General features: G+C 38.1%; 1 protein-coding gene across 2 annotated transcripts in view; it reads left to right on the top strand.

The window, feature by feature from the left end:
- The window catches only part of chrnb3a (cholinergic receptor nicotinic beta 3 subunit a), a 48,292-nt gene that overhangs the window by 14,395 nt on the left and 12,525 nt on the right, over positions 1 to 21,372 (top strand). For both annotated transcript variants that reach the window (XR_003936142.1, XM_030142342.1), the window contains exon 2: positions 17,877 to 18,028. Coding sequence is in view for 1 of the 2 variants with exons in the window: in XM_030142342.1 (XP_029998202.1) it covers positions 17,877 to 18,028 (152 nt within the window). In the remaining variant the exon portion in view is untranslated. The remainder of the gene's footprint in view (positions 1 to 17,876; positions 18,029 to 21,372) is intronic.

Below are 21,372 nucleotides of genomic sequence, written 5' to 3'. Positions count from 1 at the left end.
CTGTGTAGTCCCTATCAAACCACTGTCTGTAGTGTTTAGTCAATGATTCTGGCACACAAAAGGTTAACAGTCCATTTCTGCTAGAAGTCCCGCCTCTAACGTAAATATCGCTTTCCAGTTGGCTCTTTGGTTTTGCTAATGTACATATGATTGGCCATCCCCGCTGTCACTCCATCTACTTGTAAAAGGAACCTGCTAGTTGGACCGCTAACGTAAATTGTCAATGTTTGGCATTTGTTCTGCCTGAGTCACTTCACCTAAACAGATTTGAATATCAGTGGTGTCATTTACATGTACATTTGTACATGTGTTTGTTTGTGTGCGTCCACGCGCGCCCTTGCGTGTGCTCGGTAATTAGGATTTGAAGAATGTCAAAGAAAAGAAAAGTGGGCAGAAGACAGTTCTATGGGAGTAAAAGTGTAAGTTAGTTCAAGAGTATAGAACTGCAGAGGCTCAACACAGATACTGAATAAAAGACAATATTTAATGCCAAATAGATACACTTTTTAAAAGTTATTTTACTTTTTATTTTCATGTATTTCTATGGAAGAGCAACTGTTTAAAAAACACAAATAAATACAATTTGTGGGGAAAATACAATAAAACCTCAGACTGTAAATGGGATTCTAGATGTGATTTTATCCATATTTTTGGGAAATAAATTACATGTAATAATTGAAAGTAAAAGCCTTTTTTGCTCAGGCAATAACTGTACCATCAAACTCTATGATCATTATATCCCTAATCTGTTCATAGGTCATGCATCAACATATTTATGTCAGGTGACAGAGAGTAGAGAGGAGGGAGGAGGTAGAGGAGGAGAAGGAGGAGAGGCTGTAAATTCACAGGTGAGGTTAAATAATAATGCATATGTTAGTCATGAGAATAACATGCTGAACGCATTAAATTCTTGTATTGTCTTTAAAGATTCAGATATTCATTATAAACATGTCAATTACTGAATTTTTTTTCTGACTATGATTGTTTGCTTGTTTGATCAGCTCGACATGACGTGAAATTATGATCACAAATGCAAAAAAACATCAACTTTCAGGAGTGCTGCCTTGGAGCACTTTTGTGACCCCACCAATGTCCAAATCAAACCTACTCCCTTGCTTTGATGGGCATGTCTTTGGCTGCTCCTCAGTTGGATGGTATCATTTGTTTATTCTGTGGGCTTGGATCAGCTGATCTGCCAGGCCAGTCTATGTGGATCACCCACAGACACTGCAGTAAACACACTCCTCTGTGAAAAGCCTTCCTCAGCTTGACGTCTCCTCTCTCTTCGCAGTAGGTTTTGCTACTTTGGGAAATCATTGTACCTGGGGATGTTTCCCACAACATTTCCTCATGAGTCCTCCTGTCCTTATTAGACTTCTGCCTCATCAGAACCCTTTAGCCTCTGTCGCCTGAGGTGAATATATCACTTTACCAAAGTCTCTAATGTGACTAAACATAATCTGTCTGAGGACATGTTCAGGACATTCGATCTAACAGTAAACTGAGGAGAAACGTAGCTCTCGATTACAAACTGAGTAGGAGTTGATTTCAGTAGATGTTTAAATGTCAAAATTTGGCAACAAACCTCCAGCTAACACATATTATATGTACGTGATTACACATTTGTCCTGGCTGTGGTTTTATTTAAGGTCCAACAATGTAAAACATGGGGATTTAAAACACAGGCGCCAAACATGCAGCCCGTGGGCCAAAAGCGGCCCGCCAGAGGGTCCAGTCCGGGCCACAGGATGAATTTCTGAAATGCAAAAATTACACTGAACACATTAACAATCAGGGGTGTTAGAATCATTTTAGTTCATATTCCACATACAGACCAATATGATCTAAAGTGGATCAGACCAATAAAATATAATAATAATAATAATAATAATAATAGCAACATATAAATAATGACAACTCCAAATTTTTCTCTTTTTGTTTTTGTGTAAAAAGTAAAATTCCATAAAAACATTAACATTCACAAACTATCCTTTCACACAAAATATGAATACCCTGAACAATTCTGAACTACCTGAAATGTCTTAAGAGAAGTAAGTATAAAGAGGAGTTGATAATATTATTCATCTTGTTTTTTTTTGTTTTTTTTTTTTGTGTTTAATAGGTTTGTTGTGTGTGTGTGTGTGTGTGTGTGTGTGTGTATATATATATATATATGTGTATATATATATATATATATATATATATATATATATATATATGTATAATTTTTTTTTTTTTTTTTTTTTGTATTGTGTTTGTGTGGTTCCTTATGTCTAAGTACATGTATATGTAAATGTATAATTTAAAATTAAAAATAATAATAATAAAAAAAAGAGAGAGAATTAAGTGTAATTTTAACACTATACTGCCAAAATGTTTTGTGTATTTAAAATTACATTTATTTTTCTTAAGAAATTTCAGGTTGTACATTCTATTCACATTTTTAAGGAAAGTTTGAAGACGTAAACACTAATGTAATTGCTAAAATGTTTTGTGCCTTTGTAGATCCGATCTATAATGCTTATGTATAAATGTTAAAATGCACTTATTTCTCCTAAGAAATTTCATTTTTTCAGGTTATTCACATCTTTTTTTGTTTGGATAGTTTGGAAATGTAAATATTTTCATAATTTAATAGGGTTTTTCACTAAAACAAAAACAAACATTTGGAGTTGTCATTATTTATAGGCAATTATGCTATTGTTTTACTGCTCCGACCCACTTGAGCTCAAACTGGGCTGAATCTGGTCCTTGAACTAAAATGAGTTTGACATCCCTGATTTAAAAGGATCAGATTGGCAGAAAGTGAGTATACGCTGCAGATTTGACTAAGCAAATAGATAAGACAATCTTTTATTAGTCTCACAACGGGGACATTTGCAATGTTACAGCTGCATAGGGACAGTAATATTTAAGTAAGTAAGAAATATAAAAAGTATAAAATTACAATTATTATGACATTGTTTTATGTTTCAGCTGAAACCAAGTCCTTTTGCCTTCACTGACGCACTGAGTAACTTCCCTTCACCTCCCTGTTGGTCTAGTTGTTAGAATTCAGTGCTGTCACCACCGCAGGTTAGATTCCCAGTCCAGGACAGGTTTTCATTGCATACACTTAACGTTTGTGTGAATCTGTGTCTGCATTTCTAAAGTCAGCTGCTTGCCGTATTGTCTGTATATACAGAACCCCTGTGCACACCGTTAACTCATAGGTTCTTTTTGTTTCCAGAAAACTGTGTAAATAAATGTTGTGACATTACATAAGGTTATTGAGATGATGCCACAGTGTATGTGTACTGTGATCAATGCTAACAGCATCCAACAAAATACAGGCATATGACTTTTTGACAAGGCAGTGTAATATTAACACTTACATTTGATTAGTATAATCACTAGGGATGCACCAATACCAGTATCAGGTATCGGTGCGATACTGAGTGTGTGTGCAGTAATATTCATACTTGTAAAAGTGCTCTGATACAAACACGCCGATACCACTTGATGGCAATGTGACGTTCACCTCATAGTGCAGCAGGTACATGACAGAGGAGTAATGTCAGCAGTGTGGAAATTTTTAAAAAATAAATGACGGTGACAAGAGTAACAGTGACTGAAAGTTACATTAAAGCAGAGTTTCTCAAACTGTGGGGCAGGCCCCCCAGGGAAGGTGCAAAGACTTGCCGGGGGGGGGCATGGGATCACTCCTGGGTGTTTTTTTTTTCTTCAGGTTTGCACGTGTAGCAGGTAGAACTAATGTTTTAGCATTGGAGCACCCTGGGCTCATTTTAGGGATGCACAACAAACAAATCTACTGCCATGGTGATCTGTCTCTAGACTAGACAGAGTTCAGGTTTGGAGAATGGACAAGGATTTTACTGCAGTGTTTCTGTTTTCTGCATAGTTTATACAGTTTGCACTTTAATGTTCTGAGATATGCAATGGAAATGGGCTCATTGCAGCCACTGATATTGTTAAAATCTTTGTTACCAAAATTAGTTTGTTACTTGTTGTCATAGTTGTAAGATAATTGCACATTTCCTATTTTTATTTGGAAAAATACACCCTCAGGGAGCAGTCTGGTTGAGTTTATTTGTATTATTCAAGCAAAAATCTAAGTTATTTTTAATTTGCACAACAAATTATTCAAGGAAAAGCAAAACGTATTTTTTACGATATTGATGTTTCTTTCAAAAACAGCTGTAATTGCACCACTGTTGCAATGTTGTTGGGGTTGAGGGGGGCCTGGAGATTTTTCGTCCTCCAAAGGGGGACCCGACAGAAAAAGACTGAGAACCACTGCGTTAAAGACACAGACGGATACAGATGGAGCGTATTGTCTGTCCTCTGCGTACATTCCGCATCACTTATAGGTTCTTTCTGTCTGTTTTCCGGGACCTAGTGGATGCGTACCCAGAGCCATATAAAGCTCGTCGTATTATTATTAGCAACTGTGTGAGTTAGAGAAAAACTACTGACATATTTGTGACAACTACCCTCATCAATATCAACATTAGTATCCACATTAGTATTACCTCCTGTCGTCACCATGTTTTTTATTACAAACTTTCTTCTTCTTCTCAAAAAACTTTACTCTTCTTTGTGGTATTTGTCCAGTATGGTTAATTAAGAACGGCACCCTGTGGTGAACTGATTGAGAAATGCTCATTCCAACACATTAAATGTCAGTAGCAGCACTTTGTTCCAGTCAGACTAATGACAATGACAATAAAGCACATTTTCAAAAGTAACTAAGAACTGTAATGGTATTATTAAGTACTCATATCAGTACTTGGTATTGGCAAGTAATCAAATGTAAGTACTTGTACTCGGTCTGGAAAAAAGTGGTATCGGTGCATCCCTAATAATCACACAAAAATGAGAACCAGTGTCTTTTTTCAGGGGTTGAAGGGGTGGTGGTTCAGTCACTTCTCATCTACAAATGTCTCTGTTATATATCATTAAATATCACACAGTGAACGTTAAGGCTGCCACAGTCTCCTCTAACATTCATATCATAAAGACGTCATGGACAGGGCATCAAATTAACGTATCAGTGTAGCTCAGACGCTCACATGCCATGTGCTGATGTGTCCCAGTTGTACGTGTGATTAACTGAAAGTAGTAAGCCACAAAATTGGCTGATTTCCCAAGTATTTTGTCAGTGCTCCAAGGATAGAAATACAGAGTTAATACACAGAGTGTGGGTCTAACATAGATTAGCTACTATGTGTGGCTGTAATATTCCATACATATAAATATCTTACAGTACATCACATCAACACAGCAGCATTTTTGTCAGCTTTTTCACACATATTGAGATAACCTAAGTATGGTATATCATAACCAAACTTCATGTTTATTTCCATGCTTTCAATTTGTTATATTATTTTAAGGCCTGTTATTAAAATACTCCTTAAAAGTTCTGATTCTCTTTACTTTTTTTAAAAAATAAGGGTCAAAACACAGTAATGTCCTGTCAGAGAGCAAATTTTAATTGATTGTCATTCCAACATTTCAGTATAAAGTAGCTCCTTGTTTTGGATAATCTCTAATGGTCCAACTAAGCAAAAATGAATTTAAAAGTAAAAATGTGGGTCATTTAGCAACACTGATCTGTCAAATTGTCTCTAAAATGTCCCGTCAAACAGATTTCAAATACCATGTTTTGACCCAAAACTGTACTACCATCATGTTACTTTATTCGACTTTGCAATTCTAATGTATTACACATGTTCTGTTGTAGCCACTTGTGAATTTATGCTTAAAAATGCACTTATATATGGCAGCAGATGTCTCTAAAAAACCGTCAGACATAAACACAAAGAGACATAAAGTAGACGAGTATGGAATCTGACAAGTAACCATGGAAACTTCTTCTGTTAAAAAAAAAAACTAATAAAAAAAAAACTGAGGAATTGGGAGAATTTTGTATTTCGTTTCACTTAAGGCAGCTTGTCGGTAACATCGCTCACCATTCAGCCAAACACACACACATGCACATACACACATATGCCTGAGAGTTTGAGGAGTTTGTCTCCTGTGTTTTCACTGATGAGGATCTTGTTGCCAAGGCCGTTTCCTGTAGAGATAGTAGATTAGATTCCATGCACTGAGTGTGCATTGATGCATCATTTCAAGACTTCACAAAACGAGAGCTTTACTTGAGATCTGATGCAATGGGATGTAATATGTAGGAGTCCGATCAGAGCGTGTAGTTCAAGTTAAGATACCAAAACACTGAGGATGAATGAGGAGCCTATGGATAAACTGAGGGCACCTTTGTGGAGGTGAACACACATCCCAGGGCTTTGTTTGTCTTTCATACATGCTTTAAGTAGAGCTGTGTGGATATAATCTTATCAACATGCCATCTGTGCTCTGGATCTTTGAACCACTTTGCTTCTGTTATCCTTCCCTGTCACTTACATGTAGGTGCAGAGAAGAAACAAAAAATTAGATCATTCATTTGTAATAGGGCTGCACCATACTGGAAAAAAACTGACATTGTGATTTTTTTTAACCCTGCCATATATATTGTGATATGAAAAAATCCTCAGGAGGATGTAATAGCTGTGTGGTGCCAAGGGATGGGAATCGATAAGAATTCAACGATTCTGATTCCATTATTGATTTTGCTTATCGATCCGATTACTTATCGATTCTCTTATTGATTCTCATTGGGTGAGGGAATAAAAGAGTACAAATGGGTGTGTTTGCATTAACTGTCTTCTATATTTCCATCTCTCCACAGAAAATATACCATATACAGTATGTACAAATAATAACAACAGATGACACCGGGCCCAGTTTGGGGGGGGGGCTGCAGTGAAAGTGAAACTTAAGATGCTTTACTAATTCCTCTATTGCCGCATTTCCACTACGTGGAACCAGTTCGACTCGGCCCGTCTCCCATTGTTGTGCACCTCATTTCATTTCCCCTACTTTCGGACACTTGTATTTGAGGGGGTACGATGTTTGTTGTCCGCACCAGAACCGGAACTGGGCCCGGCGTTCACTCTGCCGCAACATTCACAAGTGTCACTAAGTAGAGTATCAAATACGTGACATTTCTGTAAATGAATCACATGCTGTGGACAAATGTTTGATCAAACTGGAAGGATTCCACCCTTTTGAAGACACGGAAGCTTTGACAGTGTTCCAGTGGACCTGGTGTCATCTGTTTAGACCGTTTCTGCCTCAACACCATGTTGGCTACGTTCTGACCAAAACAATGCAGCATATGCATGACGTCATTGCACATGCGCAACAAAGGCAGAATCGATAAGCAGAATTGTTAAGCAGGCAGGCAAACGATTCCAAGGAATCGAGCTACTGGGATCCGGTTCTCAAAAAGAACCGGTTCTCAATTCCCATCCCTAGTGGTGCCGACGTAAATGGTCAAACAAATTAGTTGTGTTACCTCTTGTTGCAGACTGATCTCATAAAATTTCGTTGTATGTGACGTCAGTGTATTGCATTTTGAGTGCTATACGTACGCATTTTCATCCTTTTGCGTGTTAATGGCGTATCAATGCACTAGCCACTAATCCCTAATCATGCTAATAGCTAAACCTAACCCTAACCACTAATCACGCTAATCCTAACCGCTTATCGCACTAGCCGCTAATCACACTAATGGCTTGCTATTTTACGCAGTGTAAACACATGCTGAAATCTTATGAGTACAGATAACGCGCCGCTTTTAATTGGCGTGTTATCTGTACACAATTCATGATACCTCGTTGCGGCAACAGGTGGAGACACTCAACGCAGAACATGTGTTTCAGTATTATCCTTCTTGTAGCTGAAATAATTCCAGATAACTGATGTTGCTTTTCTTTTTGGCACCAAGTCTTTATTTTCGGTGATTTTCTCTTGTTCGTTGCTCATTTTTCAATGTTGTCACCAGCGACTCACTCCATGTGCAGGGGCGTGGTCTGCTTCAGTAAACTGATTAAGAACAATTGTGATTGGTGGATTGCTGTGTGCAGTGTGTGTCAGGTACACAGGTTGAAATTAGATGAGAACAGAGTTCATTTGCCTCCTACATTGCAGGACCTACGATGTGACTATTGTGCACACACACATTGCGATGATGCTCAAATGATATACTGTGCAGCTTGTTACATCACAGAAATGCTGGACAGTAACTTGACAGTCAACAAAGAATCAGTCAACACAAGTCATGTACAATTAGTTTCATTTATTCCTTTAATAAATCAAAATGCGGGCCGCTAACAAAAAACACAAAGGCCAGAGAAATGTGGCAGAGGCCGGGACAGTGCAGGCTGTGCCCAATTAATGAAATTAATAGAACAAAACAGGGCCTAACTGAGCATCTAAATGTAGGAAACAGAAAAACAAAAGGAACACCTAAACTTACCTATAAACTGCTGTCACAAAACATACACGGGTGGCACAAACCAATAAACCTAGTGTACTAAACAAGATGCAGCTGCGTGAATGCAAAAATGTATAGGGCGCCCCAAACTCACCTATGTCCCGAACATCACACCAAACGGCCTTCTAACAAACAGAAAATGGGCTCACAAAAGACTGTTATGGCAGTAGGGCCTCATCAAACAGCAGTCAGGGAAGATGAAGAGGGGAGTGAAGTCTTCAGGGGGAAGCTTTTCACCTGTCTTCTTCCAGCTGATTGGCTGGCTGGAGTCTTCAGGATCCAATCACAAGCAGCTCAGCCTGCCCAGGTGGAAACCAATTTGGTAATGACCTGCAGAAAAAAAGGGAGGTGGGAAAACAGAAAAAAAACACCGCCCTCTGCTGTCTGACATGTAACACAGCTCTAATTTGTAAGTCCAGTTTTTTAGATTTTAGAAGGCCTTCAGAGGATGTAATGATAGAAATTGAATATAATATTCATAATTATGTTTTTATAAGTGTGTAGTCACCAGAAAATACGAGGTGCTGCATTACTGTTACCACAGAATAGGGCTGCAGGATTCTGGCAAAAATGTGAATCACAGTCTTTTTTTGCTTAGAATTGAGATCACGATTCTCTGGCATGATTTTTTTCACAACATGTTTATTGCACCACTGTCAAGGAAAATGGGTTATTTTACCTTTGATTCATCGTCCCGTCACTTGTGGTCCCGGTTGCTAAGCGACATCAGCTGATCTGTGAAAGTTTGCAGCGAGTGCAAAGAAACTTCCCAGTCAGCAGAATGGGATTTTTTAATATAAAATTTTTGGAGAGGGCAAGACTTTTGATTCTTGGTTAAAGGCTCAGTTATCCTCACTGGCAAAGAAAAGAAAAGGAGAAGAACGTGAACCTTTTTTGGGCACGTGTTCAGGTGGGTGACTCTCCCACTACCACTGGGGTTTTCATCCATTTCCCTCTCTTTACTGCAGATGCTCCTCCACTGTGGTTCTCTCTTTCTTCACTCAACTGCATCCGACAGCAGCAGGCGTGTTGTGTTGCGAAGAGGCTTTACCATTGGTTGAGGGAGGAGGCAGCGGCAGTTCTGTGTTTGTGAGCATTTGTTTGTAATGCAGCCCCTGAAATAAAATGCTTAAGAATCGTCCACGTTTAGAAATGAGATCGCGTACATGTGTAAATCAAGATCGCGACCTTTTAACGATTAATCTTGCAGCTCTACTACAGAATCAACTCTATCTCCAGAGGGAGTGGGTTGTGTTTCTACACAAGCTCAGAATGGACTCTTTATTTCAGTTTTATAGTGAGTGCATTATTGTCATATAATGAGTTAATACCCCCTCAACTAAAAAGCCAAGAATGAATTAAACAAACACTTGCTCTCACACGGGACCTTCATGTTTTAGCAGCCATTATAAGTCAAGGTCGATCTTCTACTATAAATTCTACACACCCTAACCTTTAAAATGTCTGGAAATATTCGTAATAATAATACACACTGCATGTAGAACATGGGATGAGTGTTTTCCTTGTGCTATATACGGAGGCATGTCCTCAAGTTAAGAAGCAGGCGTAAATGTGAATTTGTTCTTCCTTTCTATCTGTTTTGCTGTCTGTTCTCATTCCCCTTGCCCCAGTTAACTTCTGCGTCTCTACCAGCCTCTAACTCTGTTCTCAGATCTGTCTCTGTGAGACACTGGAGGGAATTGCTCTGGGTCACACTGTCTCACTCCTTCCCTTATCAGCTCTCTGCACTCCTCTGCTCCATTCGCCTCTTGTTTGAGAGGCTGTTGATTTGAACTTGTGTTTCCTGTCTATCGGCCTCTGCCTCCATTTTAACACTGCCACAGTCAGCGTCAAACATCCCCCCTGTTCTATGCCTGGAGCTTGAAGCTGATAGCACCACTGAGTTACTGTAGGAGGCTCTTGCACAGCTCTGATACAAATATACAAATTCCGCATAATGCTCTGAGCATCCAGCGACTGCCGCTGTCACTGCATCTCAGTTGCACATTATTATGAGTAACAGTGAAGACGTTCAGAGTCGTTCTTGAGGGTGATTCAAAAGGACACAACGCTTGATTAACCATGGAGCTCATTAAAATGGAGCATTTGAACCTCAAGTCTGAAAATTGGCGGAATAGTCTGACAACCAGACAATACTGTACCATGCATCCATTTTGGATTTGAATGAATGAATGGTTTATTTTTGGTTTGTACAGTAATCACCACACACAATACAACAACCACAATAAACACAAAAACCAAAAAAAGGAATAGGCTAGAACCAGAAGCTTATTTTTTGCCTGTCCTTCTCACCTGACATACCGCTTACATTAAATTAAATGTGAACATCTTCAAGCATTGTCATTATAATAAAAGAATCAGTAACAACAAAAGCATGTCTACCATTTCCACTTAATATTCCGGAATGATCTTATACTTAAGGCATTTTTTAAACTTTGTCAGAGAAGTGAACGACTTAAATTCATCAAGTTCATCCCATAATTTCACACACAACCACAACCGAAATACATCTAGACTTCACATTTGTCCTCACTGTCATACATTCAAAAATATAAAGACCTCTTAAATTATAGTTACTCTCTCATAATTTAAAGAATTCTTGAATGGTAATTGGAACAATATTATTTTTTACTTTATAAATCATGTCTAATATTTTAATATATACAATATCTGGCAATTTTAAGGTTTTAAGTTGAATAAGGCAAGGCGGGTTTATTTATATAGCACATTCCATGTACAAGACAATTCAAAGTGCTTTACATAAAACATTAAAAGCATTACAGCAGGGAAGCAATAAAAAGTATAGGCATGAGGAAAAAAAAACACAAACAAAAAAACAGATAAATAGATAAAACAGATAAACCGATAAAAACTTTAAGCTTAAAAGAAACAGTGCAGATCTGAACTGATGAATAAAAACTATTCAAATGCAGCTGAGAACAGGTGGGTCTTTAACCTGTATTTAAATAAACTGAGTGTTTAATAAATTATTCATTAATCAAATTTAATAAAATTAATACATAAATTATTAGTTGCTTCAAAATAGCTTACTTTAATTATACTAATAGCTCTTTTTTTGTAATTATACTAACGTATCTGTACTAGTTTTTCCTGCGTTTCCCCATATTTCTGCACAATATGTTAAGCAGGGCATAACCAAAGAACAATACATCATGTATAGGCTGTTTTTGTTTAGCAAGTCCCTTGTTTTATACAGTATACTTGTAGATTTTGACACTTTACTTTTAATATACTCAATATGGGGTTTAGCAGACTGAAGATTAACAATTGTGATTTATATAACTCACATATTAGCTCTCCAACTTCAGAGCATGTCATATTGTTTTTTCCATAATTACCTGCCTTGGAGATCTGATATCTGCCCGCTGTCTGCACTTGAAAGGGTTGCTGTTAAAATGAATGCACTGCTCCTTCACTGTGCTGTCTCCTGCTCCGTGTGAGCGTCACTCTTTAACTGACTATTATGTCTCGTGCCTGACTGCACAAAGCGCTCTGAGCTCAACTTGTCTCCCCTGGCAATTGTTGTGTCTGAGGTGATCATGTCAGCTTGATCATTTAGTCAGCCTTGGGAGCTTAGATGCATTCGTTCGCCCATGACCAGCTGTCAGTTTGGGGTTGACAGCGTATGTGTCTGTGTGTTCCTGACTCTAAGGCGCTGACTTCATTTTACCTTGCACTTGCTTTGAGACTCATGAGAGTTGGTATACTTTGTTCATGCATGACCGTGTCTTTGTTTTTAAACACGAAAAAAACTTGAAAGGTGTTTGAATATTGCATGCATGTACTGTCTCTAACCAGTTTAATAAGTAGGGCTTCAATAGCTGTCATTGCTGAGTACAGTTCTTTGTTACTGTTCATACACTTGTTGCAGAATTTTACTCATGGTGTAAAAACTCTTAGCACGAGCCTAGTAAGACTTATCCTCTATGAGAAGTATTTCATGTCAATGCAATCAAAACCAAATCCTTTATAAAAATGGCATTTTTGCAACAAAATTACATTCACAGAGGGTATGCACATACGTCACTCCCCCCCTGGGCCACGCCCCTCTAACTCAGACCGAGTGGCAAAAACGAACCTGCTCAACATGACGGAGTATAGCAGTAAACACAGCGAGACCAGGAAAATGTGAAATATGAAATTCAATAAAGGACAACTAGACTGGACATGGATCTGTACGAGCTACCAAAGAACAAGTGGTCCACGAACATTGAAATATTCTCATGACATTGTGATTCTTTTTGTATTTGACTTTATTATCATAAAATTACAGGTTTTATATCAATATTTTATGACTTTATTCTTGTAGTGACAAGTGTTTTTTTTTTTTTTTTTGTGGCCCTAATACTCTGTCATAGCTTTATTCGCCAGTTCCCCCGTATTTGAAAAACTAAATTAGCCTTAGTTTAAGTTTACAAATCATGTAGGAGCACAAGGTTCAGAATCACAAAATGAAGACAAAAACCATGAAAGATCTGATCATGAAAACAAGAGCTTTACTGAGAAGTAATGTTAGCCAAAACAATACATGATTTAAGGTCTGATTTTACTCAAAAATACAGCATAAATGAATGTTACCTGACACGAAACGGGATCCACAAATCTAGGTTTGGTTTCCTGGATTTGTGGATCCATCTACTTCTCTTTTCTTTGTCTTTCGGTGTCTGTAAAATAATAGCTCCGACTGCTTTTCAAACCTGTTCATACAATCAATCGCACAACAGCACTTCCACATTTTTTATTGAATATTGTTCTTAAGTTTAGACAGTATCGAAGCCAACGCTGCCACTCATCTCCCTCTTTCTGCCACTCAGTGGGCAGAATCGCGGTGACTTCAGCTAGCGGTGATGTCATATGCGTACCCTCTATTCATGCACCATAAACTGGTATACATGATATATTTCCTCATACAGCCTGAACAAAAAAGTGGAAAGGCTTCAGACTAAAAGATATCATTTTTTTGCCACCACAGAAAAAACACACAAAAAGGAAAAATGTGCTTATTGTACAGTAGAACAGTGCAGTTTTTGCAGATTACGTACACACCAAACTGGAGCCCGACTTATAATCGGCCTGATTAATCAGCAGGTTGATTAATCACATATCACCGATTAATCAGCATCGGTCAATTTGTAACCATTGTATGAACTTTTCTGTCGCTCTGCTCCTGTGTCTGTGCTGCCTGGAGAACTAAAGGAAAAGTAAAGCCTGTTCACTTTCACTTTCACTTTGACAATCATGGACCGCTACCCCCCCCAATATATTGGATATCGGATTTTTTTAGTCCCCAATATCAGTATTGGCCCCAAAAATCCCATATCGGTCCGGCTCTACACTAAACATTAATGCCTAGATCAAAGCCAAACCACAAGTATTGCAACTAAGCCTATCAGAAGTGCAAATATATTTCTGCTTCCTGTTTGCCATTCTACAGTGCACACCTCACTTTACACAAGTGTTTTACATTAGACCCATATGAAATGTTTTGCAATAACTGGCAAAATACTTCTGTGGAAAATGCAATACTGTAACTGACCACCAGTTAGTTTGGTGTTAAACCTCACTTTGTGAGAACTTCACAAACATGGGGGAAGTGAAAGCAAAAGTAAGAGAGAGAGAGAGAGAAAGAGAGAGAGGAGGACAGTGGATAAAAACAATGAAGGGGACCAGGTATTAGACAGAGACCTGGAATGGATATAGACCTGGACTAGGGTTGACATTTCATTTGAGGTGAACAGGTGCTCAGGACCAGATCCAAATAGACAGCAGTGTCAATAAACAATCTACTTCATCCCTTTAAATGCCTTACAGTACTACTAGACTTTTTTTTTTATCTGTTTTGACTGAGAGATGAGTAGATGGACTTTATGTCTTCCTGTGTTGCTGTCACTTTGAAAGACTCCTTCAAACAGTGCATGTGTTAACTTTCAGCTTAAGAGTCCAGTCATTTGACGTCTTTGTTGTCTTTGGCATTGTGTGTAGTTTTTGCACAATAACTGTTTACCAAGCTATGGCACATGCAGTCTGAGAAAACATCACCTTGTGTGCTGTATCCAACCCTGACCCATCTCCTTGTCTCCTCTTATTTGTGTGTTTGTTTGTGTATGAGATGTTCTTTTTGAATAGAATAATGTAAAAGATTGTAGTGTTCTGGAAGAATTAGATGTTACAGAGATGCAAACAAACTGTAACATATAAATGTATTTTACTTCTAATAATAATCAAATGTTCACAGTTTTGGTACAAGTATGCGTCTGAGTGGATTGCCACAGACTTCCATTGCTTTCAAGTATAAAGGCAAGCCCAAACAAGGACAACAAACCAAAGCATGTTACCAGACAGAAAAAAATGAACATTTTTGGCAGCTGTTTGAAACACACAACTAATCCAGCTGATTGGATTAAAAGGGGAAGAGCTTTGGAGGCACAACTTCAAAAGCACAGTCACCTCTGGATTTGAAAGAGGAACATGGAATGAAACACAGTCTTCACCAGATGATCGGAGAATACGGACCTGGAATAATGTCTTAGGAGCTCCAGCATTTGTAAGGCATGGTTACAAACTTTGAAGTGGCAAGAGGCAGTAATCAGGAGTAAAATGCCAGAATATGAAAATATGTGACTTCCGTCTGTAGCTCTTTCTTTTTCCAACTCAAAAGACGAAATCACACTCGTCACCTTTTCAAAGGAGCTGCCATGTTGCTTCTGGGGCAAGAATGGGGCAGTAGTCATGTTTGACAGAATCTTAAATTGGCTAGCAATCATGTATTTTTATCCCTGTACGTCTGTGACAACACCTTTGAATAGTGAAAATCTTACCAAAACCTTTCGTCTTAGGGTATATTTTCTGCAGCCTGTACTAGAACTGCACAGTGTATCATTTGAGTATCGTCATCGTAATGTACATGTGCACAATAGTCACATCGCAGCTCCTGCAATGTAGGAGGCAAATGAACTCAACATGTTCTAATCTAAGTTCATCCTGGGTACCTGACACACACTACGCACAGCAATCCACCAATCACAATCGTTCTTAATCAGTTTGTTGAAGCAGACCACGCCCCTGCACATGGAGTGAATCGCTGGTAACAATATTGAAAAATGAGCAACAAACAAGAGAAAATCACTGAAAACGAAGACTTGGTGCCAAAAAGGAAAACATCAGTTATCTGGAATTATTTCAGCTACAAGATGATACTGAGACACATGTTCTGTGTCGACAGTGCCTTGTACCTGTCACCACAACGAGAGGAAACAACTAATTTGTTTGACCATTTACATTGGCACCACACAGCTATTTTATCCTCCTGAGTAGTTTTTCATATCTATCTATCTATATCTATATATCTATATATATCTATCTATATCTATATCTATATATCTATATATATCTATATATATATCTATATATATATATATATATATATATGTATTTCGCAGGGTTAAAAAAAATCACAATGTCAGTTTTTTCCAGTATTGTGCAGCCCTAGCCTGTATATAGAGTCAAGAGGAGAAGCAGAAGTCTAATTTCTTCCCAGACTATTTGCTTCACTTTTAGAGTATGCTGAAAGTGAAGCAAAAGTATCGCAAATTTTTGTAGGAAAATATTTAAGTCATAAGTTTGGCCTTAAACTCAAAAACATATCTGCAATTCTACAACCGCTATTGTGGCAGGTTAAAATGCCTTACTTTTTTGTAGGTTAAAAAATGCATTATTTTTGTGAAATGTTCTTCATGGGTCATTAAGAAGTCTATTTGTTCTCAGGTATAATTATAGCTTTACAAAGATATATATATATATATATATATATATATATATATATATATATATATATATATATATATATATATATATATATATATATACATACACATACACATACATACATAAAAAATAGTTACTAGTTATTTTTGTTTAAAAAGCTAATGCATATACAAAGGCTTTATTTAAAACAAGCTATGCACTGCTTTGTTTGATGTTTCAAATCTGATCAACTGATACTGTCTCAGAGGAAGTTGCTGTACACATGTGCATTGTTGAGGTCATTATTTGTAATGACTGTTGTTGAATAAACTACGGACAAGTGAGGACATGTAGCAGGTTCGTGGTCTTTTCAAAAACTTACACAACGCAGCCTCGAACATCCAGGCAGAGAGCGCAACACTATCAGTATCTACAACCAGGGTGCGACTTTTTTTTTTTGGGGGGGGGGGGGGGGGGGGGGGGGATCAACACCCCCTCTGGTTTTTACATCCATACTTCTGCTCAATGGATTTCATCCTTGGGGGGGACAATCAACCAATTGAAATAACAGGCAGGTTGTGACCAAGGTTATAATAGTTTAGGATTTTCATTATAGTTTAGTTTTATTTAGGTTTGACTTTTTTTCTCTCTAATTCAGTTAATTTTAATTCGTTTTTAGAGCTGGTTTGCTAGTTTTTATTAGTTTTCGGGTTTTTTTAATGCTTAGTTTTAGTTTAGTTTTAGATTTTTTTTTACATCTTTTCTCTTCTTCTCCGTCTTATCCAAATAAATCCGAGACAGGACTCTGCTGCTTTCTCCCAACTTTAGTCTCCATGTTTCCAGGTAGAGTGGTAGAGTAGAAGACGACTCTAAACGACAAGTGATAACAAGTGATGGACCATGAAATGTCGTACGGTGCCAGCAGCTAAAATTGCTAGAGTGAAATAAATTACTTTCGTATCAGTCCGTCATTGACAAAGACAAAAACAAAGCAAATTTTATCCATAAGTTTCATCCATTTTAGTTAGTTTTGTAAGCACACAATACAGTTTCAGTTAGTTATCGATTTTTTCTTTTAATTATAGTTTTTATTTATTTTAGTTAACGAAAATGTTTTTTCAATTTTAGTTTTCGTCATTTCGTTAGTTTTTGTTAATGATAATAAGCTTGGTTGTGACTGAGTTTTCTTACACCTATATCCTACATTACTGCCACTAACTGTCGGTAGTCTCAGAATTAGCAAACGTCCCCATGGGCGCCTTAAAAGGGGGGTGAATGTGACAAATTCTTGGGGCCCAGCATTTGTGGGGGGGGCCCATAGAGCAGTGGAGGGATTCCAGTGGATACAGGTTAGAATTTGTGAAAATTTTGTGTAAGATCCGCTATATAATGGAGGAACAGAACCTGGGAGTTGGACGTTGAAAGTATGTAAAGTTTCACTTTTGTTTCATGCCAGCATTAGTTACATTAATTATGGGCCGCACCCCCAAGTATATAAAAAAAAAAAAAAAAAAAAAAAAAAAAACATCCCCCCCTCTGTTTTTTTGGACAAACCGCACCCTGTATACAACTACTGTCTATCAAAAACCCTTTATCATTTAATCAACCTCAGGATTTACTACTCTATCATCCTCTCGCTGTACTGTTTTCTATCCTAAACCATCTGTAAATCCTTTCATGCTTTCCACAGTTCAGGAGGACTTTGTGTCACTGGCTGAGATGGAGGACTCCTTACTGAGGAACCTTTTCAGGGGTTACCAGAAGTGGGTGCGACCTGTCCAACACGCCAACGACACCATCACTGTTCGCTTTGGGCTCAAGATCTCCCAGCTGGTCGATGTGGTGAGGACACAACACACAGACACACAAACACACCAGAGACATTTAGTAGGTTTAGTGCAAATGGGCTCGATTGTGAAATGATATTTGTAGAAAATGGGTCTAAGTGGCGTCTGCTCAGTATGAGGTACCGGGGTACCCACAGAGTTATTTATGAGGCTGCTATTTGCATCTCAATTGTGTAAGTATTTTGGCATTTCTTTAGCATGTTCCGTCATTAATTTTGAAAAGCAATTTAGCATTATTGGTTCTGGAATAGAAGGACATAAATTACTCGCAACCAGACTGACATTTGGAAAGTTAAACAGAAACAGCATGCGTCTTTTTTAATTCATATTCAGCCTGTCATGCAGATGAGTGTTTTAAACTGTCTGAACAACATGGAGCCGTACATAAAAGCTCTAATGCCACTAGGAGACTCAGCCCAGCCTATTGTCTGAAACTGTATGTACATGCCCAGGAAGCTCTCTGCAGAAATTAATTTTGCCCTATATAACACAGTTAATAAAATCCTGTTATGGTCTTTTGAGGATTGGTGGTTATTTATTGGAAGAAGCAATGAAAGGAAAGAGAGGAAGAAGACGGCGGGGAAGTGAATTTCACAGTTACTGAGAATGAAGCCAGCGCTGGTGATTATTCTGTGGGCGAAATCAATGGGAAGAATCAGAATTGGCAGGTATTGGTTTGTTTGTGTATTGTTGTGAAGGAAAAAAAGCGGTAAAAGGTGAGTCTTAACCCTTAGGGGTCTGAGCCTATTTTGGCCATTTTTGAGTACTTCTGATTTTGCCTTTATACGCTATATAAAGAAATGTTTATTATAGAGCAGTGGTTCTTAACCTTGTTGGAGGTACTGAACCCCACCACTTTCATATGCGCATTCACCGAACCCTTCTTTATTAAAAAATAAAATATGATTTTTTTCAAATTCAAGACACCGGCATATGTTTTACTGGTGCACAAAATGAACCGTGCATTAACATCACTGTGTTCAAAGAACAAAACCAATACAATGCATGAACTCACAACAAATTACATACCTTTTCACAAAGACATGACCTTTTTTAATACTACCACACTGAAATGGTTTTAATTTTTAACCTTGTGATCACCTGCAGCCAGTGATGGCCAAGCGGAGCGTGTCATCACGAATCACATATAGGCCGTCAGGTCAACCTGGTTTTTGTTTCATCTCACTCCGAACTTTCCGAACCATGCAATTTTGGCATAAAAAAAGATAACTGCATGTAGTGTATCAAAAAAAAAAAGTTCTCGTTATACTCCTTCAGTATTTTTGTGATCGTTGTTTTATTACGGCACTAGCTCGGCTTTAGCGTAATACGATTTCTCCATCCGCGACGGTGCGTCGGTCGTCACATGATTGTAACTGACCAGTGCGGTGACCGGAAAATGTAAACAAACGCTACACATGGCTGCCTCCGTGGTTAACAGGAAGTAGCAAAAGTCATAACAACGATGTGGAAAATACTCAAATAATTCATCGTCAGACAAGTGGAAGAGATTATAAACACTTCCAGATGTGTTGAAGTGTTATAAGTAACAACAATACACCGTGTATATTGGATGTCAATCAGAGAAAGAGTCTCCGAAGCCGTTTGTTTACATACACGGACCTAGCCCAACACACACACCCGACTAATGAGTCAAGTGTGTGTCTTGACCTCCGCCGAACCCCTGAGACTGACTCACCGAACCCCTAGGGTTCGATCGAACCCAGGTTAAGAACCACTGTTATAGAGGGAATGCACATACGTCACGTCCCCCCTGGGCCACGCCCCTCTAAGTCAGACTGAGTGGCAAAAACAAACCGGCTCAACATGACGGAGCATAGCAGTAACTACAGTGAAACCAGGGAAAAATGTGGAATATAACATGAAATTAAAGACAATTGGACTGGACATGGATCAATACAAGCTACCAAACAACAAGTGGTCTACGAACATTGATATGTGGACGGAAATCACGTATCCTGACATTTATATGAACCTGATTTCAACACTGGGAAAATACACAATGCAAAGCCTGAAAGCATACAAAAGCCAAAGAGTTGTTGACATCCTCGTTATCGTTAATTAGAGGATTACAGCTGGTGAGTGCTTTAATTCAACATACTGTTGTTTTTGAGGTTTTGTGTCAGTGCAGACGTATTTTGTTGGCGGTGATTGCCAAGGTAAAGGCCCAGCAGTAGTGCTCACAGTTCACTACTGATTTACTGGAGTTGAACCCTTAGTATTGACCCAAGTGAGTGGATGATCTACTGGTACTGTGGAGATTTAAGGAGAGTTCACATCAAATACTTGATATAACACAGCTACAACAGCTTTGTGCTAGAGTAGCCCCGTATTTGGAAAACTGGGTTAGCCTCAGTTTAAGCTAGTTTACAAATCATGTAGAGTACAAGGTTCAGAATCACACAACTGAAGACAAAAACATTTCAGTTATGAAATACACAACTAAATGACAGATGCTAGCATTAAGAGCTTTACTGAGAAGTAACGTTAGCCAAAATGATATGTAATTTAAGGTATGACTTTACGCAAGAATACAGCATAAATTAACATTACCTGATACAAATCCAGGTTTTGTTGCCTGGATTCCAGTTATTTCTTTGAATTGCAGCGATCCATCTGCTTCTTCTGTCTTTGGCTTTAGGTCGCCACTAAAACGATAGCTGCGAGTGCTTTTTAAACCTATTTGTGCAATCAATGGCACAACAGCTCTTCCCCATTTTTTTAGATTGTTCTAAAATTTTCGCAGTATTCAAGCCAAAGCCGCTACTCATCTCCCTCTTTCTGCCACTCAGCAGACGTAACTGTGGTGACTTCCGCTAGCAGTGACATCACGCGCATACCCTCTATACCCATGTTTATACCCATGTTCATCTGTATCACAGGTGTCAAACATGTGGCCGGGGGCCAAATCTGGCCCGCCAAAGGTTCCATTTCAGCCCACAGGATGAAAGTGCAAAAATGAACCTGAACAGTCCAGGTTGTCCAAATCATTTTGGTTCAGGTTCCACATACAGACCAATGTGATCTACAGTAAAAATAACAACACAATAACCTATAAATAATGACAACGACAAATTTTCTTTGTGAAAAATTATGTGGAAAAAATTGAAGTGAAAAAAATAACATTACACTGTGAAAATATTTACATTTACAAAACTTTTCTTTCACAATAAAATGCAAATAAATATATAAATAAAAACAAAGATGAACAACCCCAAATGTGCAATTTGAACAATATTCTGCCTGTTACTAAATGTTTTGTGCATTTATGGATCCACTGTGATCTGGAGTTGTGTTAATAATAAGAGATGAAATATT

The sequence above is a fragment of the Sphaeramia orbicularis genome, chromosome 1 (genome assembly GCF_902148855.1).
Source record: "Sphaeramia orbicularis chromosome 1, fSphaOr1.1, whole genome shotgun sequence".
Lineage (NCBI taxonomy): Eukaryota > Metazoa > Chordata > Actinopteri > Kurtiformes > Apogonidae > Sphaeramia > Sphaeramia orbicularis.
The sequence above is the reverse complement of the archived record's forward strand: the minus strand, read 5'-3'. Positions and strand labels throughout refer to the sequence as shown.